This window comes from Cynocephalus volans, chromosome 7 (genome assembly GCF_027409185.1).
Source record: "Cynocephalus volans isolate mCynVol1 chromosome 7, mCynVol1.pri, whole genome shotgun sequence".
In the NCBI taxonomy this organism is placed as follows: Eukaryota; Metazoa; Chordata; class Mammalia; order Dermoptera; family Cynocephalidae; genus Cynocephalus; species Cynocephalus volans.
Genome location: NC_084466.1, coordinates 61,792,227 through 61,818,713, shown reverse-complemented (window position 1 = coordinate 61,818,713; position 26,487 = coordinate 61,792,227). Strand labels below are relative to the sequence as shown.

Sequence of the window (26,487 nt, the reverse complement as noted above, 5' to 3'; positions counted from 1 at the left end):
AGAGCAAAATATGACTTTAGACTTGCTTAGAGCTTACCCTGGTCAGAATAGTGCTAGACAGTAGTATTGTATTCCTTATGATCTATACCCACGGCAGAAATTGCTAATCATTTTTGGCAGTGTTTCTTACAGATTCTGGTTATAGTTTCAGAATCTATTTCATCATAGTACTGGAGGTACCTGCTACTAATCCATAATAATTATTCAGTATATGTCAGGTATTATGCTAAGCATGTTACATATATCACTTTATTACAACAGCTCTATGAGGTTTTACAGATGAAGACACTGAGGATCAAAGAAGTTAAGAAACCTAGTCAAGGTCATAACAGCTGAAAAGCAGGACAATCAAGACTCAAATACAAGAGTACTTTAAAAAGTTCATGGAAAAATAGAATTAACAGTTAGTACAAATCTTTCCATGAATTTTTTGAAGTACCCTCATACAGTTCTCATTTCCTTCCAAAATCTCACTTAACCATTGTATTTTAATTCTTGGCACTAATGATGAAACGTCATTGCCATCCTTGTAACATATTTGACAATTAATTTAACTTTCAGGATCATGAATATATAACAGGAAAAAACGAAAGTGAAAGAAAGGAAAAGCAAGGAGTTCCTAAAGAAGGTAATGCAGCAATCTTAAGAAATAAGTAATTACAAGGTCAGCACCAACAAAAATGTAGTATGATGGAATAGTTATGTTAAAACTGATAGCGAATTAGAGTAGAGGGAAGCAGTTAAATTTTGGAAGAATCATGTATAGAGTTTAGAAAAGGCATAACAACCTGGAAATACAGGCCTATAGTGAAAATTAATCAACCGTAATTGCTATAGAGTTGCTATGGTAGCACTGTAATTACAGTAAATGTGTAAGTGGTCTGGATAAAAAAATCAAAATATTTATACTGTTTTGTAAAGTAGCAGGTATAACATTATGGTAAGAAATTTTGAACGGCCTATTATGATTGCCTGTGATTTTGGTTTTGTTTATAGTCAGAAAGGGATGATTACCAATCCTAAATTTAGTTTATTTATGAGAAAAACATGAAATTTTTTATGATTATGAGTATAGAAGCATAACCCTTGTTTACATTTTGACTTTTTTTAATGTACTTTATTCTTTTGTCTAGCTATGGATAACCAAGACACATCTTCATTAACTTGTATTGTAGCACAAGTGGCAAAGCAGCAGCAATTACAAACATCAGAGATAGAAAAAAACAAAAAAGTTCTATTCTATTTGCAGGTAAATTCTTTTATATAGTCTTTTAAATGTCTTTGTTTTCTTCAGAACTAAATTAGTGACAGGGAAGTTATTAAAATACTTAATATTGGGAGTCAATTTTAAATTAATATTTACTCTCTCTCAATTATTCTGTTATCCCTAAAGTCTATATGAGTATTCTAGTTTTATGGAACTTTTTATACTCCCAATATACAAAGATTCAACAATGGTATTGCAACTGTAGTATAAGCATATAAAACAAAGCGTATCACAAAGAATTATCTTAAATTCACTTCTATTTGATAGTTTTTTCCTAAAATGCTGAATTGAAGAAAAGTTAAGTTTTAAGCCAGTGTTTTAAGCTATGGCTTGGGAGTTTCTAGGTGGCAGTGAACATTTCAAGTAGGCTCCCCGTGTGTTCTTTCCCTTTCATAATATATTCACATTCACACTACAGGGAATATGGGAGCCATACTTGGTCTTTGCATGTAGCATAATTCGATATGACTACACTCTGTGAATATGACTAAAGAAATGAAAATGAAAACAATATCTTTACTTGTGCTTTGTAAAAATTATCATATATATATCATAGAAATGAAAAGAATAGGCTGTGGACCTGAACTGCCTAGTTTGAAAGGCCAGATTTGCTACTTCTACCTCCATGATTGAATTTTTCTGTGCCTCTGTTTCCTCAGTTGTAAAATGCAGGTATTTCATTAGTATCAAGTGAGTTAACTTGTAAATATATGTAAAGTCGTTGGTGGGGCCCTGGTAGACAGTATAGGAAGTGATTTTGACATTGGTTTTAAGTATTAATGCATTAGCAGACATATAATGATCATAACTATATTATTATCGTAATATGAGTTTCATATAAATATTTGCAATGTTAGTTACGTTTAGAAAATATTGTATTTATGTAATAGAACATAATACAAAAATAATAACGTCTTAGATTTCTATAAATTTTCTGAAAATAGCAATGAAATACCACTTCACTCCAGTTAGAATGAGTATTATCGAAAAGACAAAAGAAAACAAGTGTTGGTGAGGATGTAGAGAAAAGAGAACACTTTCATACTGTTGGTGGGAGTGTAAACTAGTATAATCATTATGGTAAACAGTATGGAAGTTCCTAAAAAATTAAAAATAAAATTACCTTTTGATCCAGGAATCCCACTATTCGGTATATACCCAAAGGAAATGAAGTCAGTATGTCAAAGAGATATCTTCACTCCCATATATACTGCAGCACAATTTGTAATAGCCAAGATATGGAATTTACATAAATGTCTAACAACAGATGAATGATTTTTTAAAAAATGTATTATATATATATATACGATGCAATACTATTCAGCCATAAAAAAAGAATGAAATCTTATCACTTGTGGCAACACAGATGGACTTGGAGGATGTTATGTTAAGTGAAGTTAGGCAGGCACAGACAGACATGCCACATGATCTCACTCATGTGGAATCTGAAAAAAAAAGTTGATATTATAGAGGCAGTGAATAGAACATTGTTTACCAGAGACTTGGGGCAGGGGCAGGGAGAGGTGGGCTGACAGGTACAAAATTAAAATTAGAAAGGAGGAATGAGTTCTGATGTTCTATTGCACAGAAAGATGACTATGGTTAACAGTTAAGTTTTGTATATTACATAACAGCTAGAGGAGAGGCTTTTGAATGTTTCTGACAACAAAGAAATGATAAATGCATGAGGTGATTGATAAATTAACTGCCCTGACCCAATTATTATACAACACATACTTGTATCAAAACCTACTTATGAGGTGATTGTACCTCACCTCATAAGTATGTACAACTACAGTGCATAAGTTAGAATAAAATTTAAAAAGAGAAAAAGAAATTTTCTGTAGAACTTCTCAGTCTTTAAGGGTATCACAGATATTATTTCACTTGTTTGAGGGCCTACTTTCTATTAAGCATTTTGCTAAACATTGTCCTCACTCTTTATTTCTCATCTGTTGGGGAGGGAGACAAAGAAGTAAACAAATAATTACATGCAGGGTAATAATATCCACAATAAAGGCATGAACACAACTAAAGAAGGAGTAATCAGAAGAAGTGATGTTTCAGTTGAGTTTTAAAGGACAGCTGGAGTTTACCTGAGTAATTGGGTGTATGGAATAGGTTTAAGGGTTAGAGGGTGAGGAGAATGATATTCCACATAAAAAGAACCTAAGAAAATTCACAGAGACCTGAAATAGCATTGGCACATTCACAGACTGTAAGTAGTTTGGTGGTAGCATAACATAGAATATGTTTTGAGAAGTTATGGAAGATATATACCATGAAAAGAAATTTGGACTTTATTCTGAAGATGATGAGAAGCCTTTGATGGTTATTAAGCAAGGAGGAAATGATTAAATTTATGTTTTATAAAGATAGCACTTGTTATAAATCCAACATTCATTCATGACAAAAACTCTCAGCAAATTAGGAATAGAAGGGAACTTCTTCAATCTAAAAAAGAGTGTCTACGTAAATCCTACAGCCAACCACATATAATGGTGAAAGACTGAATGTTTCTTTCCTAAGATCAGGAACAAGGCAAGGATATCTGCTTTCACTTCAATTCAAGATGGTACTGGTGGTTCAAGCCAGTGCAATAATGTAAGAAAAAGAAATAAAACATATCCAGATTGGAAAGGAAGAAGTAAGCCTGTTTTTATTCACAGATGGCATGATTATCTTTAGAAAACTATAAGGAATCTACAAAACAGTTATTAGAACTAATAAGTGAGTTTAGACAGGTTGCAGGATATAAGATTAATATATAAAAATATATTTCTATATATTGGCAATACAAAATCAAAAATTAAAATTTAAAAAGCAGTACCATTTACAATAGCATCAAAACTATGTAATACTTAGGGGTAAATTTAACAAAAGGTTTGTAAGACTTGTATGCTGAAAACTGTAAAACATGGATGAGAAAAATTAAAGAAAACTTAAATAAATGGAGAGATACACCATTTTTATGAATTAGAAGTCTCAGTATCATTATTATGTCAGTTCTCCCAATTTTATCTATAGATTAAAAGCAGTCCTAATCAAAACCCAGCAGGCATTTTTCTGGAGAAATTGACAGGCTGATTCTGAAAGTAATGTGGAAGTGCAAAGCACCTAAAATAGCCAAGACATTTTTGCAGAAGAACAGTGTTGGAAGTCTTATGCCACTTGGGATGATTTCTAACACCAACAACCATTTTCTCATTCTCTCAACACCAACTGGGTGCCCAACAGTGCCCATCCAATTCTAACCCTATTTACCTGAAGTTAGCATCAGATTCCACAAGTTAAAAGTCTCAGTCCCATGAGACTGTCCCCACTTCAGAGCCACTGACAAGTCCCAGGCCGCCCATACTTCTCATAAGCTGGCTATAAATCATATCCCCTTCCCAAGTTTTGATATTTTCTGAAATGACTCTCAGAATTCAGGAAAGCACTTTACTTATTACTCCTGCTTTATTATAAAGATACAACATACAACTCAGGAACAGCCTAAATGGAAGAGATTCATAGAGCAAGGTTGTGGGGAGGGAGCTTCCATGCCCTCTCTGGACATACCACTCTCTCAGTACCTTGATGTGTTTACCAACCCAGAAGCTCTCTGAATCCCATATGTAAAGGTTTTTATGGAGGTTTCATCATGTAGACATGATTGATTATTAACTCAATCTCTGGACCTTTTCCCCTCCCTAGAGGTTGTGGGGATGGGCTGAAAGTTCCAGGCTTCAAATCAAGGCTTGGTCTTTCTGACAACCAGCTGCCATCCTGAAGCTAACTAGGGGCCCACCAAGAGTCACTTCATCAGAAAAAAGGTGCTTCTTTCACCCTTACCACTTAGGAAGTATCAAGGAGCTCTGTGCTAGGAGCCAGAGACAAAGACAAAATATCTTTCTATGATACCACACTACCTGAATTTAATATTTATTATAGAGTAAAGTAATCAGAATAATATGATATGGCATAAAGATAGACATATAGATGCATGGAAGAAAATAAGGTGTCTGGAAATAGCCCCATACATATCAATTGATTTTTGAAGAGGTGTCAAGGCAATTTATTAGAGAAGGGTAATCTTTTCACTAAATGGTAGAGAAACAATTGGATATCCTCATGGAAAAAAAAAAAACCCTCCAATTATGTCTGATACCATATACAAAAATTAACTAAAAATGAATCATAGGCCTGAATGTAAGAGTCAGAACTACAAAATGTCTACAAGAAATCTTAGGAGAAAAGTTTAGTGATGTTGGGTTTGGTAATGATTTTTTTACTAGGACACAAAAATTTTTTAAATGGATTTTATCAAAAATTTTTTAAAATTTGCTCTTCAAAATATACTATTATGAAAATGAAGATACAGTATCCTTGCTGGGGTTCTTTGGGCTTTTGAGTTGCACAGAGTGGGAGAAAATATTTGAAAACATACATGGCAATGTACTTATATTTACATTATATATATCCAACCCAGTACAATAGCTAAATTTAAAAAGACTGACCATACCAAGTGCTGATGCAGATATGGAAGGTGTGGAATGCCCAGAACCTGTTAGATGGCATGTAAAATGACAAAACCACTTAGGAAAACAGTTTAGAGGTTCTTAAAAAGTTAAACCTATCTCTATTATATAAACCAGCCATTTCACTTATGGGCATTTACCCAGGAGAGAAATAAATAATGTATGTGCCCACTGGAAAACTGGAAACAACCCAAATGCCCATCAATTAGATGGATGGATTAACAAAGTATGGTATATCCATACAATGGAATACTAATCAGCAATAAAAAAGAACTATTGTTATATACAACATGGATGAATCTCAACCTAATTATACTGACTGAAAAAAGTGAAACTAAAAAGTATAAATTAAACTGTTCTATTTATATAAAATACTTGAAAGTCAAACTAATCTTTAGTGTTGGTAAGTAGGTCAATGGTTGCCTAGGAATTGAGAGGTGGGAAGGGATGGATGGATGGCAAAGCCTCAGCAGGAAACTTTTGTGGGTAATGGATATATTTATTATCTTAATTGTGATAATGTTCTCATGAGTTTGTAAGAATGTCAAAACTCACAAATTATAAAGTTTAAATATATGGAGTTTATTTACATCAATTTTGCCTCAATAAGGCTATAAATAGAAAAAGGAGAAGGAGAAGAGGGGGGAGTAGGAGAGGGAGAAGAGTAAGAGGAAGGAGAAGGAGAAAAAATAATATAATTGTAGTGTAAGGGTAGAAATGGGTTGAAGGAGAAAGATACTAAAGTCAGTAATAAAATTAACAATCTACAATTAGAGTAGGAAAGAGAAGAGATGATGACCAAATTAGTGGAAATGTATCTCTCCCTGTATTGATCAATAGAGTTGATAGCCTTATATAGCTGGTGGGGCACATATCCCTTTCCTGACCATTCCATGTGCATCATTCATGTACACATTTAATAAATGTTTATTGAGCACCTACTTTGTGCCAGGTACTGTTAGGCACTCAGAAGATGTTGGTAAAGAAGACAGACAAGTTTCCTACAGCCATATAAAGATTACATTCTAGTCAGGAGAGGCAAGAAATAAATAAAAAGAAAGTAATTTCAGAGATTGATGTGTTACAAAGGAAATACAGTAGCGTAATTTGTAGAGAGTAACTGGATGTGGGAGAGGGAGAGGGTGAGTGGTTAGTTTATATTTTGATTCAGGGAAGACTGTTCTGAGGAATAATAAAGCTGAATTGTGAAAGACAAATATGCAACAGGTAGAACAGCTAGGGGGAGAGAATTTTAAGGTAGATGAATCCACCTTACTAGGCATATACAAGAAACAGAAGGATGAAAGAGGAGAGAGTAGTAGATGAGAAGGATTGCCAAATAGATTGGGATTAGAGCATATAATTCATTTTAAGGAATTTGAATTTTATTATTAGTGCAAAGAGATACCACTGGAAGATCTTGAACAGGGAAGTAACATGACATGATTTATGTTTTAAAAAGATTCTTCTGCCTGATATATGGAGCCTATTTGGGAGTTAGGGGGAGGAATGGAAACAAGAAGAGTTAGAAATTAAGCTGTGCTGCAAAGATTGGTCAGAAGTGAATTTGCAATTTTATTTTGGAGGCCCAGCCATCAGGATTTGCTGGAAAGTAAGTTGTGGGGATAACAGAAAGGGAAGAATCAAGAATGACTTCTAGGAATGGAAAGCATCATGTCAAAGGGATACCTGTACTCCCATGTTTATCACAGCTCTATTTACAGTAGACAAGAGTTGGAACCAGCATAAATGTCTATTGCTGGATGACTGTATGAGGAAACTGTTGTATGTATAAACAATGGAATACTACTCTGCCATAAAAAAGAATGAAATTCTGCCATTCACAGCAACATGGATGAACTTACAGAAAATTATGTTGTGAAACAAGCCAGGCACAGACAGAGAAATACCACATGTCCTCACTCTTATGCATGAGCTAAAAAAAAAAAAAAAAAAAAAAAAAAGAAAAACCCAAACAAATAAAAAAAAGAGAGATGTAACAATCAAAATAGTTTGTTGTACTTTCCAAAGGAGAGAACGGAGTTGAGGCCACTAGAGGTGGGAAAGGGGGAGGGGGCTTAGCAAGAAATTGGTAAAGGGCCACAAAATGTGATTACATTGTATAATGTTGAATATGCTAATTATTCTGATTTGAGCATCACATATTGCACATTGTGTTGATATTTAACGCTGTATCTCACGATATGTACAATCAATTATGTTTCAACTAAAAGAAATGACTTTTAGGCTTTTGAGTATTCTGGTGGGAAGTGATGCAATTTATTGAAATCAAAGAGACTTGGGGAAGAACATGTTTGGTATATAAATTAAATGTTCTTTTCTGAATATATATAGTTGAGATGTATATTAGACATCCAAATAGAAATGTTAACTGGGCATTTGAAATATCAGAGCTGGAGATAAAAATTGAGGTTCATCAGCACATTGTGTTTTTCTATGTACTTACCTCTGTTGTCTCTGCCAGGAAAAGGATAGAGGGGGTTTGCCTTTTTAACACAGTGCCTCCCACCAACATTAGAAATTTATTTAAAGAGGATGACCATACTAGATAGAAAAAAGAAGGATAAAGATTAGACTGCAGAGTTATTTTGGTGGGAGGATTTATAGAATTTGGTGAACAGTTATGTATAGATAATAAAGAGAAGGGAGCAATTAAGGATGGCTACCATGATGATACCATTAACTAAGTTTGGGAGTATAGGGGTATAGGAACTGCATTTTGGATTCCAACTTTTTTCCTTCTGTATATTCACACCATTTGCCATGGAATTACAATGTTCTCCCATTGTGGGCAGATACACTTTCACCCCTTGACTCTGAGTTTGATCATGTGACTAGCTGAGGTGTTTCAAGCCAAAGCTTTAGAAAAGCTTATATAATTCAGCTTTCACTCTTCTGCATCTCTTATCATCATGAGAAGTACATGCCTGTGCTGGCCCACTTGAGGATAAGACACACATAAAGCAAAGCCGAGACATCCCAATCATCCAGTTAAAGCCAACCTAAATCATCTTATAACTAGCCAACCCCCACTGCTCCCAGTTATGTGAACTACCTAGCCAAACCCAGCTGTTGCCAGTCATGTCAGCAGTAAACATGTTTATTGTTTGTCATTGAGATTTGGTGGTTCTGGCAATAGATAACTGATACAAAAGGGAATAGGTGGGGGTGGGGGAAAGAATTAGTCTGATTTTCGAATGTGGTGAATTTGAGATGGCCAATAGCAGCTGGGTATAGAACTCAACAGCCACTTATATTCTGTGAATCATCAACAGATATATAGCTCAAGATGTAAATATGGGTGAGATTACCCAAGGAGTATATGTAGAGTGAGAAGAGAAAATTATAATGACTGAAGTCTGAGGAATGCCTACATTTGAAGGAATCTTTGAGACTGAGAAGGAAAGCTTAGAGATATCCAAGGAGAACCAGAGAAGAGTGTGAAAACTAAGTTTTAACAAGGAGGCACTAGTTATTAATTCTAAATGCCCAGGGAGGCAAAGTAGATATTTTTATATTCACTTTACAAATGAAGAAAGTGAAGTTTGGGTGAGGTAATTAAGTTTTTTATACATGATCATACAAACTAATATAGCCATAAGGGTGTTGGAACCTAGATCTTTTGATTCTTAACTCAGGACTTTATCATTTTTATCATATTATCTTACTTGAGTATGTAATTCTGATGTTCATAAATATATTAAAATGTTTTGAAAATATATTTTATTTATAAAATGTTAAGACAATATGATGAAATTTTAATATTTAGAATTAGATGAACATTAAAAAATAAGAAATATATAACTCTGAGATCCTTCTGAGATTATAAAATAATTGTATTACTTTATTGCATGTTTCCTTCTATTATGCATTAATTTTTTCTATATTAGACAAATATATATTTTTATGTTAAGTGATTTTTCTAAAGGCATTATGGATCAAAACAATGATTTTCCTCTCATGTTGAATATCATGAATTAATAATGATAATGTTGAAATATATTGCAGAATGAACTTCATGAGCTTGAAAAACAAATAGCAGCTGTCTCTGCAGAAACTAAAGAAACAGAGAGGCAAATTTTTCAGCAAGATGCTGCTATGGAGAATACCAAACTTCACTGTGGAAGCCTGGAAACTCAAATTCAGTCCTTACATACAGAAAATGTAAAGCTTAAATTTGACATAGAAACAGCCCAAGAAGATTTTGAGGAACACATGATAAGATATAATGTATATTATTCAAAAATAAAAGCACATAAAGATAGTTTGGGGGAGATAGAAAGCAAATGGTCATTTATGACTGAACTCCAGGAAAAACGAGATCTTGTTAAAAAACTAAAGACAATGAAAGAGGAACTTATGCAAGATCTCCAAAATCCACAAGGGAACCGAATAACACAAGTACAGGTTTGAATTATTACTTATCAAAATTTTTTCTATTCTTTTTTGCAAGTACATATATTAAATAATAAATTCATCATTAAGTTAACAAAATATGGTTACACAGCTATTCTACTATATTCAGAAACAATTTTCACAATTAAAAAAAAACTTGAATAAGTACATGAGTTATGTAACTGTCCCAAATGTGCAAATTCATAAAGAAAACATCCACAAATGCCCTGTGGAGTTGTAAAAATACATGGTCAAACAAAACCACAGTGAACAATTAATCCATTCATTGCAGAAAGTGTAATTCACGAAAATGCCAAAGCTCTAGCTTCTATGCTAATGGATCCAGACCAATTTAAACCAATTTATTATGCTTAATGCTGTTATGCCAACAATGTGAATTAATAATTACACCTTAATTATCTTTCTATTTCTCTTATTGTTCTTTGAAGACAATATTAGATACAAACTTAAAGTATGTACCATTTATTGCTAGAGTATTAAAAAGTATCCTTTACACTGTTGCTGGGCAGTTGCAACCATAAATACCACCTTCCTTTATATCTTATTTTCATTTGGTTTTTAGTTTTATGTTTTTAAATCCAAGGTTTGTTTGTTTGAATAACTGTTCTTTATTCTGTACACCAAAAATGATATTCTAATCATGTTTATCAAAATTAAATTTTTATTTGTCTAGTTTTCTTAAATTATAGAAACACTGAAAATCTTGGATTTATATTGACCATTCCTTTTTTGACTTGTATTTTAAATTTTACAAACATACAGGAAGACATTACAAAGCTAAAGGACAAAATTGTAACTATAAAAGAATCTATCATTGAAAAATCTTGTTTTCTTGAGGAAGAAAAAAAGACACATGAAAAATTAAGAAAAGAAATAGAGGTAAGTCTTAATTATCTAGATTTCAATGTTTTATGGGACCATTTCTTAAACTTATACTATATTCATATTTTCATAGTTTACTCTGAATCTCAAGGCAGCTAGAGAGTAAGACAGAACTATAAAATTCAGTAGATAAATACAAATCGTTAATAGATAATTAGACATAACCTCCTCAGTCAAAGATGTTCAAATATGTGAATGCATTCAAACAAAGCAAGCACTCACTCCTATTTAAATCTGGCCTACAATTCTTCCAGGTCTCATTTCACCAACAACTTGGTACCCAATTAATGGTTGGAAAGCAGAGGCAGTACAGTCAAAGAGGATGACCATTCCTAGACATCAGAGACTCCTCAAGTAGAGTAAAAGACAATGGAAATCATTGTTATTCTAAACCTCTCTGACTTCATATTTGCAATTATCAAAAATCAAGTTAAAAAAAAACAAACCGATATACAAAATTGAAAATGAGACTAAATTCCTGAAGTGTGTGGTACCACCAGTAGACCTCTATAGTCTTTATTGTTTGGATGAATGGAGAACAAAAATGGAAAGGAATGTGCTATTAAAGGTAAATAAAAAATAATTTTTACCTGTAAGACATTAATTTGGAAAATAAAAAGATGGATGTTTCAACTTACTTGTGACTAATTTGACACAATAAAAAAGCATCTGAGGAATATGAAGATAAAAACCCTTACCTTTACATATGCTCTATAAGAAATAGTATGATTTTACATTGTGGTTTAATAGGAATCTAAATAAATAGGGTAGGTTTTTTTTTTTTTTGACCTTTCTAAACACCACTATTTATTATAAAACTATAAATAGTAAGACAGTATACAAGTGGTATAAAAATAGGGAAAAAACAGTGAATGAAACAGGAAAAAAGAGAATCCAGAAAACCCTTGCATTAATGCTATGGACAAAATAGGTTAACTATATGGAAAAGTAAAAATAAAGAAAATTTTGAAATAATATTCAATTTCTACCTCCTAATACACACACACACACACACACACACACACTCTCTCTCTCTCTCTCTCTCTCTCTCTGTCCTAAAAGTATTGAAGAAAATTTAGGAAAAAACTTAATTGTGTCAGAGAAGCATTTCTTTTAAAAGAGCAAAAAAACTGCCCCAAACCATAAACTTTATGGTTAAATATTTTTACTTTTGACTTCGTCATAAATTTCTAGATTATGGAAATATACCATAACAATAGAGAAGAGAAGACTCAATTCTAGAGAAGACATTTATAACATATGTAAGTGGAAAGAAAGAGATAAGAAAGTGTCAAACAAGTTGGTAAAATATCAGGTAAATGGTATGAAATGACATTTTTTGGAACATGAATATCCAAAAAACAATGGAAAATATGACTAACCTCATTAACCATAAGAGATTGATAATTAAAATTACATTTAGCCCATCAAATTATCGATATTACAGTTGGTAAGATCAAGAGCACCTACATTTTAATACACTCTTGGTGGAAGTGTAAATTGCTACAAATTTTAGAAAGAAATTTGAGATTACCTAGTAATTTTTTTCTGTGGCAACATTTTATTGAGGTATAATTGTTATAAGAGTAAGTACACAAATTGTAAATGTTTAGTTTGATTAATTTTGACAAATATATACATACAATTCTGTTACCATAACCTAGATCAAGATACAGAACTTTCCCAGCATGTCCAGAAAGTTCTCTTGTGCCCCTTTCATCAGGTAATCACTATTCTGATTTTTAAAAACAGCTTTATTGAGATATAATTTACATACCACACAATTCACCCTTTAAAGCACATTATTTAATGACTTTCAGTACATTCACAGATATGTGCAACCATAACCAAAGTTAATTTTAGAAATTTTCATCTCCTCAAAAAGAAATCTGCACCCTTTAGCTATGATCTCTCCATCTGTCTATCGTACTTACCCATGTTTTTGTTCCACCATGTTCATTTTTTCTTCCTGATGTTCTAATAAAAGATTCCTTCTTTTATCATTTCCTTTCTGTTTAGAAAACCTCTAAATTCATTATCTTAGGGTATGTCTGCTGGTGACAAATTCTTTTATTTTTTAGTCTGAGAATGTCTTGATTTCTCCTTCATTCCTGAAGGATATTTTTGCTGGATATAGAATTCTTAGTTGACAGTTCTTTCTACAGTTGACAAATGCTGTGCCTCTTTTTTCTGACCTCTGTTATTTCTGACGAGAAATCTGCTGTCATTTGAATTGTTTTTCCCTGAATAGGTAAGGTTTTTCTTTTTTGCTGCCTTCAAGATTTTATCTGTCTTTAGTTTCCAGAAGTTTTAATATAACGTGTTTTGTCGCAGATTTCTTTGGACTTATCCTATGTGGGGTTCTCTTAGCTTCTTGGTTCTATAGCTTTGTGTCTTTTGCAAAATTTGGGATTTTTCAGCCATTATTTGAATACTTTTTCAGTTCTGCCCTCTTTTTCCTCTCCTTCCAGGACTCTTACGGCACAGATGTTAAATCTTTTGTTATAGTCCCATTGGCCCCTGAAGCTCTGTTTATTTCTTCTTTTAATCTGTTTTCTCTCTATTGTTCACATGAGTAATTTTAGCGTTTTATCTTCCAGGACACTGACTCTTCTATGTTCCCTCCATCTACTGTTGAAATCCACTGAATTTTTCATTTTGGTCATTGTATCTCTTAGCTCTTAAATTTCCTTTTGGGTCTTCTTTATATCTTCTGTTCTTTTGCCAGAACTTTCTATTTTTTCCATTTTTATTCCAGGCATGTTTATAATTACTTGTGAACATTTTTATGAGGATTGCTTTAAAATGCTTGTCAGGTCATTGTAACTTCTGTGTTATATCAGTGTTGGTACATGTTGACTGTCATTTCTTATTCAGTTTGAGAACTTCTTGGTTTTTGTTATGATGAGCAATTTTCTATTGAAAACTGGACATGTTGGGTATTATCTTTTAAGATTCCGGATCTTTGTTACTTCCAGGTGGTAGTTGAAGTCCAGATTCTCCTACCAGTCTCCACTGATACCCATGTAAAGGAGAAGGGCTTCTTGTTACTGCTGGCCAGAAGTAGGAGTTTTGGCTGGCCTCTAGGCCTCTGCTGATACCACTCTGGCTTGGAGAGGGAGTGGTGCCTTGATACTGCTCTCCACATGGCCTCCACTGACATTGTGTGGACATGTCCTTACTGCTGGGTAGTGGTGAAAATCCTGACTCTTCATTAGGCCTCCTCTAACATTACCCCAGCAAGGAAAGGAAGTTTTTTTTAATTATTATTTTTTATTATTAGCATATTCATTGTTACAAATCATAATTTTTCTTCATGCCTTTTACCATACCTATTACTCCCCAAACACCCTTCCTCTCTTCCCCCCATCTCTAGTGTCCTTAGGTTTGTTCTCTCCTTCTGAAAGTTCAATGTACTTTTGTGGTCTTTTCTTTCTTTCTTTCTTTCCTTCCTTCCTAAGGAGAGGAATCATTACCTCTTGATGGGAGTAGAACTCCAGAATCCTCGACTGGGCTCCACTGACAAAACAGGTTGTAGTTTATTACTGCCCAGAGGGGATTAAAATTCCTAGCTTCCCAATTAGCCTTCTCTGACACAACCCCAGCAGGAGGATTGGGACCAAGCGATGTCAGAAGTTTAGGCTTTCTGGTCAGCCTTTGCTGGTGTGGGTTGTGGAGGGGCCGTAGTTTTTTCTGTAGTGTTTGACTTGAATAGAGCAGTTACTGCCTAAAAGTTTTCTGTCTTGCAATGCTGTTGTTTTCCTTGTTTTTGGCTCGAGAGAGCAGGCTTTTCTTGGGGCTTTTTTGTCTGCATTTATTGGCATTTCCAGATTGCTGTCCTCCCCAGAATCCTCTCTGAAATATATGAAGAAGAAAAAGAAAACACATGTTGTTCCTTGGGTCCTGAGGTCCCTAGCCAGTTTGCCTTCTTCTCTCCAACTTTCAGAAACTTCTGATGTTTATTTTATATACAATGTCCAGGGATTTTAGTTCAACATTATTAGGAAGAATAGGTACATGAAGTACATCTACTTTATCTTGCCAGAATCAGTAGTATAAATTGGTATTTTTAATGGTAAAGGGTGTTGGAAATAGCCACTAATGTTAATCTTAGAGGAAAAGACTTCCATATTTTAATGTTTTCATCATAAAACTTTTTGCCCCCCAAATTTAATAAACTACTTTTAAGCTTTCATAATAAGGATATCTCTATTAATATTCTTTTGTGCTTTTTTCAGTTTAGTTCTATTACTTCTAATACATTTAAAAGTAGTCTTGGGCCGACCCTGTGGCTCACTCGGGAGAGTGTGGCACTGGGAGCGCATTGGTGCTCCCACCGTGGGTTCGGATCCTATATAGGGCTGGCCGCTGTGCTCACTGGCTGAGCGCGGTGCGAGCAACACCAAGCCAAGAGTTCCGATCCCCTTACCGGTCACAAAAAAGAAAAAAAAAAAAAATAGTCTTCAGTTCCATCACACTATCATAGTTGAAAAAATGAAAATTTAGTAAGTTAAAGATTCTTCATAGTAAATTATAAAACTGAAAGACAAATACAGTCATCCCATTGTCTTGAGAACATTGCTCTTTTTTCAACAACTGTACTTATTGTTTGTCAAGAATTGATCATTGATATGCATAACCTCCTTTTCAAAACAACCAGTTTTTAAAAAAGATGAATTCAAATACCAGAAGATTTTTATTACTTATTTCTTCTTTTGAGTCTTTTTTCTATCCCTTCTGAATATGTTTAGCCATGGCCTTGGCACAGTTCAAGGGTCTTGTGTCTGGAGTACAACATTCATTTGTTCTAATTTTTAGTGCTTTCAAACATTTTATGCTTTGCATATTTTAGCTTTTATATTAATGTTACTTTTACATTTTTTTGGTTCAGAAAAAATGAAAATGGTTTTTGAATTTTAATGTTTTCCTGTCAAATAAATGTTTTTAGTATTTTTAGCCATATCTGAATGAAAAAACCATTTCCAAATATTTATCCTAAAGTGTCTTTTTTTCTCCTGTCTGTTGTCTGTCTTTATAAAAGGAGGGAACTAAAGATAAGAGAGAGAAGAATAAAGATAAGCTGTGAGTCATTGATGAAAAAATCAGGGAAGCAAAATGCAAAGCATATAAACACAAAGCTTCAAATACAGAGCCATAAGCAACAATCAGTGATTTTTACTTCAAGGTTAAAAAAAGTTATTTGCCAGGTCCAAGAGTATTCAGGCAAGGGAGACTGGAGGAGTTAAAAACTTTTTAGCAAATGATGAGTGCCGCAAGCAATATTTCATGATAACAAACTTTGTGTAAAGCATCGATGGCTTACTCTTGCCTAAATTTAGTACAGTCTGAGCTCAAAATTTCAAAGGATAGAAAAAAACTGGTACACTTTCAGAGCTACTAGGGGTCATGAGCAAAGCATGTTTAACTTGGTACGACATATGGCTACATGATTAACAAATGCATTCATTTATTGAAGTCAGCAACAGAAATAATTACACAAGTAGAAAGCCAGTCCTAAGAGAAAAATCCAGAGAAGCAAAGGGGAAAATGTGACATAAAGTCAGAATAAGCATTATTCAGGTAGATAGCTAGATAACATGGTAACAGTTATTCTGTTTTCTAGAAAGTACAAGCAGAAATGTTCAGTATTATTAAACCTATTATTATTTATTGAGTGCGTGGTATCTTACAAGCACTTTATATAGGCTATCCCATTAAAATTTTTATGATAACACATCTTAAAGAATTTAGAAAATTTAAATAATTTGTACAAGGTTATACAGATAATGTTAAGTGACAGAGTAGGATATGAATCAAGGTCTGTTGGACTCTGTTTCTCCCAATCTTTTTAAAAAATTGTTTTTATTTCTAGGAATACATTCTCCTTGAAAAAAGATGAAATATTTGAGGGAAGGCTATAGCTCCTCTGATACCATGTTCTATCACATTGCTCTCTCTCATCACTCTCATCTCTTCCTCATGGTACACACACACAGACGTACACACCTCTGTGGGTGGGAGAGGGTTACATGAATGTACTATACATATGAGTATCATTTTGTAACTGATTTATTTAACAATTGTCTCACAGATTTGTCATATTAGTATATATTGGCCTACTTTAATCTTTTTAACTACTGTAAAGTATCTTACTATAAAATGTGATAAAGTATGGCTATACCTGAATTTATTTAACCATCCTACAACTGATGGACAGCTAAATGGTTTCCAGTTTCATTATTAAAAATAATGTTGTAGTGAACATTATAATATACACACCCTTTTTTACCAAGAAGTAGCATTACTGAGTCATAAGATAAGATCCATGCTTATTCTATTACTTAATACTTTCTTTTAATAATTATCAACATTAGTTTGATATAATCCCATTTGTTTATTTTTCCTTTGGTTGCCCGTGCTTTTGGGGTCGTATTCATGAAGTCTGTGTCCAGTCTTATTTCCTGAAGTGTTTCTCCTATGTTTTCTTTAAGAAGTTTTATTGTTTCAGGGTGTATATTTAAATCCTTAATCCATTTTGAGTTGATTTTAGTATATGGTGAGAGGTATGGGAACATTAACAGTAATTAATACCTTACATTTGAAATAAGTTTATACTGTTTAATGGGTTCTTACTTCCTTCCCTATGAGGTTGATTGGGTAAATATTTGGCCTTATTAGGAGCCTGAAATTTACATATAACTTTCTTCAAATTCTTTGCTGTAACTTGAACTGCACAGAGATGGGGATAAAACTCAGAGAGGCACAGTCAGGAAACAATAGAGTGCTTACAAGCTGAGCAGAGATTTCGGCATCTGTCCATTTACTACTACCAAATCTTAGGAGTAAAGACCACATTCAGAACTAAGAACTAAGACAAAACTGGACTAAGGACAAGGCCAAGATCTAAAGACAAAACTAAAACAGAAACACACTAACAAGTGTAAAACAAAGTCTCACAAGTTCAGTATGATCCACCAGTAATTTTATTGACTGTTGGAACAAAACTCAACGATTTTCAAAGGAAAATAACAGAATCCAGAGTTTACAACATATGTACAATGTTGAATTAATAATAAAATATTGCTAGTAATGTAAAGAAACACAAAGTTATTACCCATAGCTAAGACAATAATTAACCAATAATTAACCAATAGAGCAACATTATAAGGAAGTTGTTAGGTAAGGACTAAAACCTATGATAAATATGTTAGACATTCTACAGGAAAAGATGGATATGATGGTATGATGGGTAAAGAGGGAGGATTTTAATCATATGAAAGAGCCAAATAGAAATCTTAGAACTGAAAAAATAAAATGTCAAAATAAAAATATATTGGGTGGAATTAATAGCAGATTAGACACAACAGAAGGCAGGACCCTTCCCAAACTGGAAGACAGATCAGTAGAAATCATCTAAACAAGCATACAGAGAAAAATAAAAATTAAGGAAAATACATACAGCTTCAATGATCTGTGGGACCATATTAAACAATCTGACATAAGGACAACTATAGACTCAGAAGGAGAGGAGAGAGAGAGAAAAGGGAATAAAAAAGTTCGAGGAAATATTGGCCAAAAATTTTTCAAACTTGACTAAAAATATAACTTAAAGATTCAAGTAATTCAGCAAACTCCAAGCAGGGTAAACACAGAGAAAATCATATTTAAGGACATAGCCAAACTACTGAAGACGAAATATAAAGAAAAAAATAGCTTAAAAGCAGTCAGAAAAAAATCACATTAAATACACAAAAACGATAAGAATGACTGATTCTTTAAAATCAGAAACAATGGACACTAGTAAAAAATAGAAGGCATCGCTAAAGTGCTGAAAGGAAAAAAAAAAGATAAAGAATTCTATATCTAGTGAAAATATTTTTCAGAAATAAAGGTGAAATAAAGAAATTTTCAGATCAATAAAAGCTGATGGACTTTGTTTCCACTAGACTCACATTACTAGAAAAGCTAAAAAATGTTCTTAAAGCTGAAAGGAAATGATACTGAGAAGGCATTGCTGGGGAGATTGTAAAATGGTACAACTGCTTTGGAAAGCAATTTGGCAGTTTTTTGAAAAGTTAGCATATGCCTACCCAGTGTATCAGCAATTCCCTTCCTAGGTGTTTTTTCAAGAAAAATGAAAACATGACACACAAAAAAACTTGTATATAAATTCTCATAGCAGCTTTATTCATAATAGCCCCCAAATAAAAACATCTTAAATGTTCCTAAAAAAGAGAATGGATAAACAAGTTGTGGTACATTCATATAACAAAATGCTATTTAACTATATATGCTATACTAGAATGAATTACAGACACACATAATTTGGGTGTTTCCATTGTCAAAAGTCACTGAACCGCACACTTAAAAATCTGTGCATTTATACCTCCATAAAAATATTTAGCTGTACCTTAGATTAGACATCTGAAGCTGAGAGAAATTAAGTGACATGTTCAAATGTCAGCAAGTGAGCTCCAAGAGTTTTAAGTGCAGCATTTTCTACATGGTAAACAGTGACATTATGTGAGTGTTTGTTATATACATGGAGAAATTCTGAACGATACAGAATTTAGCAATATATTTCACATAATGTTCTTCTCAAAATAGGATGGCAATTCAATTAATTTATACATCGTAGAGTAGTCCACTTCTAACCCTTTTGATTTACCAGAACTGCCTGATTTTATTAATTTATTTGTTCATTAATTCATTCAACACATTTATTGAGTGCCTACCATATACTAATTACTCTTGTAAGTTCTGAAGATAGAATCATGAGCAAAATAAATGGATAAAAGTCCTGTCCTCATGAAACTTGGATTGAAATTGGAAAGACAGACATAAACAAGATTCTCTCTCTCTCTCTCTCTCTCTGCCCCCCTCTCCCTGCCTCTACCCCCTCACCCCTTACATAGCATATTATATAAGGATAGGGTTAAAGACCAAATGGAGGAGGGAAAGATATGTAATGTATGTGGTGTGGGGAGAGAACAGGTAAATATTAGCTTTTGTAGCCAACAAAAGCTTCACTGAGAAGACCTCTTTTGGGAAAACCCTGAAATAAGTGAAGGAAGCGTACAAATATCTGAAGCAGAGCTTTCCAGGCAAAAAGAAGAGTGAGTATAACAGTTTTAAAATGGGAACATGCCTGGGCTCAGGGAACAGAAGGGTAGTGTGTCCTGAGTGGAGGAAATAAAGAGAAAAGTAGTAGGAGATGAGGTCAGAGTGGTATTCTGATTATATTGGTTGGTACAGGGCCTTGTTCTCTTTTTTTCAGTGTGTTTTGAAGGTATCACGCCTGATTATCATTTTTTTTCTGCCTTGCTAACAACAATAACTATATAGGAATAATAACCCATCCATTTCTTAGAGGCAAAAAAGCTAGATTCTCTATAGAACTATTAAATCCTTAGCTGCTTAATGGTATTCAAGTTTCAATATTAAGAAACATATCAAAGTCAGACTGGTACTGGTAGAGGTTGAACAAATGGCTGCCCTTTAAGAAGGCTCACAAGGTGACCTTCACGAAGTCACCTCTGGGCCAAAACCATTTTTAGCCTTGTGAGCTTAGAAATGTAATCTTGTTAGTGTCCCAGAATCGGGTAGACAGAGAGATGCTAGAACAATTCACAAGAAACTGATATATAAAACTCAAATGCCAGTTTATTCATTTATTATAATAACTAAACTCTAAAGGAAATCAAATAACTTATGTCAGTCAGTAGTACTGCTTCTCCTCCTTGTAGGGAAAATACAGTGGAAGCCACATTATCACAAGGTTATTAGTAAGCATGGAAATCAAGTCAGTCAACTGAGTTTCAGTGTTCTTGAACTCTGGCTCTGGGTGCTCAAGGAGCCAATCTCCGTATCAAAGTTACACTTGTCAGAAAGATAGTACCTGGATGGAAACTACCAACACATGCTTGATTGGTTACAGCTCAGCATTTGCCTTATTTGATCATGGTCTGATCAACTGGCAGCCTGTGATTGGCTGAGACTCAGCTATTTGTTACAGAAGTATACTCCTAAGTTAGGCTTTCAGTTGTTAGGTTGCAGTTCCTTACATAGGGACTCAATGTCCTGAGGCAGCCTCAGGCCAAATTTAGTTTGATTTAACACTGGTAACTGCCTTGAGAAGTAAAAGGTATTGCTTCACTTTGGTTCAAATCCCAAATACCACCGACTTGCTAGCTATGAAACTTTGGCCAAATTACTTAAACTCTTTAATCTTCAGTTTCTTCATGCAAAAATTAGGGTAATAATAACCCACATCATAAGATGTTGTGAGAATTTAATTATATATGGAATGCTCTCAGCACAGTTCTAACTTGTAATAAATGTTGAATAAATAGTTATCATACAATTACTGTTTATTTTTATCATTATTATTTACAGTGAATAGTTTCTAATCAAGTGCTTTCCTCTTTAGAGTAGTCAAAATATCCTTTATGACCATTTGCTACTTATCCTTCCAAGCCCTTGTTGATGTGTACTCTTCTTTCAATAGGTGCAACATAAGAGATATGATGCAATTCTTAAGCGTTTGCATTGTCAGGTGAACAAGCTTCAGTCAAATAGAAGACAATGGCAATGGAACATTCAGCAACTGGAAAAAACTGCAGCTGAACTAAGAAAATGCATTAGAATGCAAGAATAACATTGCCATAGGGCAATGTGGAACACAGACTATGTCAACAAAAATGATGGGACGGAGCGTTGAGAAAATCCTTTGGATTCTTAGCAAGCAGTGTCCACTATCAGGGGACTGTCTTAATGAAAGATTTATTTTCTCTTTTGTTGAATCAGTCATCCATTTGTTAAAATGCCTTCCAACCCTACAATTGATGGCAGTAGACAACAGGAATGCTTACAGGAGAATAGTGGGAGAGTCTATACGATTGTTTTGAGGGTGTAGGATATATTATGAATGCCTGTTTATAGCCATGTTGCATTCACTACCCTATGAAGTAAAAATTTAGAAGAAAAAATTGAATTTTCAATGATTGTTTAGATGTTAAAAAAATGATTGTATGTTTCACAGTTTTTATTAGAACTTGTTTTATTACAACTGTAGACCATAAATATTGATATTTACAATAGTGTTGTTATATGTCCAGTGCTTCAGATATTTTACAAAGTTTTCTCTTTTATCCAGAAGGTAGCAATCATTTTTCTTTGTTATTAAATAACATATTTTGGAGTGTCGTGATGCACAAAATTTTTTTTCACTTTTCAGTCTCTAAATTCTTTATTCTTATTCTGTGACTAAATTAAAGTTATAACATTGTGTCAGGCAAACGTACAAGCTCTGAAAAGAAGACTGTTAACCAGTATAGACTAACATATATATATATTTTCTTATTGAAAGGCAAATATTATGTCCATGGCAATAAATCAGATGTTAACTTTCTCTTAAGATTAAATGAAACGAAATGAAAAAATGAAAAGCATGGCTCCATTGAGTCAAATACTTAAAAGCAAAATTTAAATATTAATTACCAAAGATACAGTTTTTAAATATTCACTTGTAGAATTAAGTGATTCCAAAGCAACAATATCAAGAGATATTTCAAATCCATTTTCTCCTCACCTTTCTATATGCCTGAGATTCAGTAAGAGTGTAGCTGATATAAAACCTGATATTAATAATCTTATTATGTCTAACATAAATAGTGTTATTATGGCTTAGCCTGGCTTGCTATGGCTAACAATTCAAATGACTTATCCTGTAACACAATCAGGTTTGGCCCTTGACTAAAATCACAACTACAAATGAAAATGGTTAAACCTATATAGATCGTGGAGTGTACCGACTATGCGTAGCTGAAGACAAGGCTGAACCAAATGCTGATTATATAAATATATTTAATGTAGTTTGCATATTAAAAGTTCTTTGTATAGTTATACTTCATAGCTTTCTGAATAGCTTATAGAAGAAAAATTCTAGTTTTCTAAACTCTTATGATGGGATTCAGAACATTTGTACATGATAACTAACACCTTGAATTATATTTTTTAAAGTTTGTTTTTAAATTGAGGTATAAAGAAAATAGGGTTAGTCTGCTTAAGATAATGTACCTTATTTGAGAAGGTAATTTTCAATGCTTGTTTTCTTTTTCTTTTTTTGGCTGCTGGCCAGTACAGGGTTCCAAACCCTTGACCTTGGTGTTTGCACCCTAACCACTTGAGCTAACCGGACAGCCCTTCAATGTTGTTTTCTAAAATATCCTGGGTAATAATAGATGTACCTATTTGAAATTTTATGGCAGTTAAAAAAATTATTTGAAAACAAAACATTTTTCCTCACTCTAATCTTGAAAACTATTTCAGATAATGGAGGCTTTCAAGTTAATGAAGAACTAAAACTTGAGTTACTTTCAAGTCTGATGATTTAGTGGATATGATATTTCAACACAGTCATAAGCTATAAAGTTAGAAAATTAAAGTTATTATTTTTTAAATTTCTGAGTAACTAAACCTAGCTAAGAATATGAGCTCGTCTGATTAATGGACTTTTTCACACATGCTTCTGGTTTAAATCTCAGTTTCTTTTGGGTAAACAGTTCAGAATTCTCCTCTTCCTCATTTTCTTCTCCTTGGAAGTGGTCTAAGTTCCTGCAGAACTTAAATTGTTTTGTCATCAGGGGCAGGGGTGTGGCCCAAGTGCCATTATCTGACCTCACTGGCCTCTGCAGAGACGTAACCCATTCTTCCCAGTTTTGAGCATCGTCTTCTGTCTGTACTGTACCTGCAATCATTTTCTCTTGTTTTCTCAATGCAGTCAGCATCCTTGCCCAATCACAAGGTTTCTCTGGTCCTATTTAATTTTCTCTGTATGCTGGTCAAATTTTATCTCTTTGGGACTTATTCTGTGTATTTTTCCCCACTTTTTGATTTCTGGTATAAACTGAGTCTTTCAAGGTTCTCAGCACTTTGAAGGGCTCAGCAAATTTTTTATCTGCCAAAATACCCAGTCTTCTGCAAAGAAAAGCTATAATTTCAAGAATATTGTTTCTCCTGTGGACTTTTAAAAAAGGCCTAATATGAAGCTCAAAGCTGATGAATGACTTAATTCTCAGTAGTATCAGTTCTGACCCTGACCTGCTAAGTGCTATTACCTAAATCATCAGGAAAAGGTAACTAGTGCAAGGAAGCAGAGGGAGGAAAAAACCCACAGTTAATATCTCAAGATAATACATGTGTAATCTATGGACAAATTATAATTGCCCAATGTAAAGAAATTGATATCTACTTTTAATCTATATCTTAGTAACCATAGAAATCACCAGATTGTACACATTAAAGCCAGTCAAATCAGTTATTGCGGACACTCTCAGGGCCAGTATAAATGATCTACATATTATCTGTTAGGCCATGTCTCTTCCAATCAATTAATTAATCATGCTATTTTACAAAATACTACAGATATGAAATAACAACACTGAACAATAGTAATGTACTGAGTAATTATACCGTGCCCTACTTGGAAATTTGTATACATTATTTCATTTAATTCTCAAAATAATGATTTAAGGTATATATTATTCTCCCTGATTTACAGATGGGGAAACTGAGGATTAAATAGGTTAAGTAACTTGCCTAAGATCTCATCACATAGCTTATCAGTGGCAGAATTGAAATTCAAAGCCCTATTTTAGTTACATGGCACTACAAGAATATGATTCCAAGGGTAAGCCTCAATTTTACTATAAATAAGTAATTATTTATTTCTACATTTAAGTAATAAATGAATTTAATCAAAGAAACTTTATGGTTAAAAATAAACAGTGCTCAAATGCATAGGTAACACTATATGAAGGTCAATGTCAGTAAAATATTTTGGCTAAGGAAAGTGGAATCCTGATTATAAAAGTTGCTGTGGAAACTTTTAAACTTCAAATAGGAGATTGCAATTAAAATTCTAAGTTCGTATGGCATCTTACATTGAACATGGAATTCACTATTCGTCCATAAAAGTTATTAAAGGGCTATATTAATACTATGGTGATTTGGGACTATTTGTAGGGGAAGTCGGTAATTCAGAAGAATATGTGGTTTTCATTTGTTTCATATTTTAGTTGCTTATATTTTCAATATTATAAATATCTTATTTTTCATTAACTAAGCTAATGACTACTAAAGCCAATGATCATAAGCTAAAAGTTATGTGCCTGCCAAAAATAATCTATGTTATTTGAATATATAATGTATTTCTAAGGGAAGCATTTTTTTTTTTCTTTGATGACAAAATTGTTAATGTAAGGAATGGGTCTTCTCTACCACATTAGCTACCATATAACACCTTCCCTTGAATGTTACTGAACTATGACCAGAACCAGGAAAAATAAGTTGAAGAAGATACTAATAACAGAATAGACTTATTCAATATATAGTTAGGAATGGTATGCTCCAAATTGCTTTTTCTTTTCTGTAATGTTCCATTTAAGTGATGGCTGTAAGCTCCAGAACTTTCGAAAAGTAAAAATAGTGTATGATTTGGTAATGACAGGGTTGCTGTTTACATAATCCAGTGAAGACAGACATGAAGTAATTAGACTTCAACCTCTTAATTAATGAGATGATGTATTCCAAAAGCAAAACCAGGGTTCATGTGATAAATAGTTTTAATAGGTTTCTTACCCAAAAAGCTCTCTGGCATAAAAATCATGTCAAAATTGGAATAAAACACTTAAATTACAGATATTTGCCAGCATTCCTCCATCACACAGCACAAAGTAATTTAGAGGCAGTGAAAAAAATATTGCCAGTCTAAGATAAATTTTCAATTTTTTTTTTGTCCAAAATATTTAATGTCAAGACACATCATCCACTTCATCTGCGATTATGTATTACTCCCCCGACCTACGTAATCCCTGAGCTTGTACTGGAGAAACTTCCTCAAGATACTCTCCAGACTGTTTTTCCCTAAATCCATATTGCTTCCTTGTGTATGTGACATGCGGGGAAAAAAAGTAGCAAGCCTGTAATTTGCATGAGTTATTTTGTCTTCAGTGACCTAGTGTTAAGTAACTGATGCAGTGAACCAGCCAGATGTCAGCACATCTACTTGGCTGCAAGTATCACATGATTTTCTCCTCACCCACCTTTTCCACAGAGACTGTACAGCTACCCTCAAGTGTCTGTCATTCCATATAGTGAAACCTCTCTGAGACATTTCCATCCCTTAGATGTAATATTGATGTTGCTGGGCAGTTAGATAACATGGAAAACTATTTTAATTTTAATTTGCAGTTCATATAGATTTGCGTAAAACACTCAATTCTAGAATTTTTCTAGAATTCTGTCCTTTTTCTAACCTTTCACTAATTTAGATTATTCATTTGCTAAGACTTTCAGTCTCAATTAATCTGTCAATGTAAT

General features: G+C 33.5%; 1 protein-coding gene across 1 annotated transcript; it reads left to right on the top strand.

The window, feature by feature from the left end:
• Positions 1–591: 591 nt before the first annotated feature.
• Positions 592–21,763, top strand: CCDC122 (coiled-coil domain containing 122). The gene is made up of 5 exons (XM_063103567.1): positions 592–628; positions 1,134–1,249; positions 9,817–10,215; positions 10,987–11,103; positions 21,614–21,763. Exons 2-5 carry the CDS (start codon positions 1,136–1,138, stop codon positions 21,761–21,763), a joined length of 780 nt encoding a protein of 259 aa, XP_062959637.1. The 5' UTR covers positions 592–628; positions 1,134–1,135.
• The last annotated feature ends 4,724 nt before the right edge of the window (positions 21,764–26,487 follow it).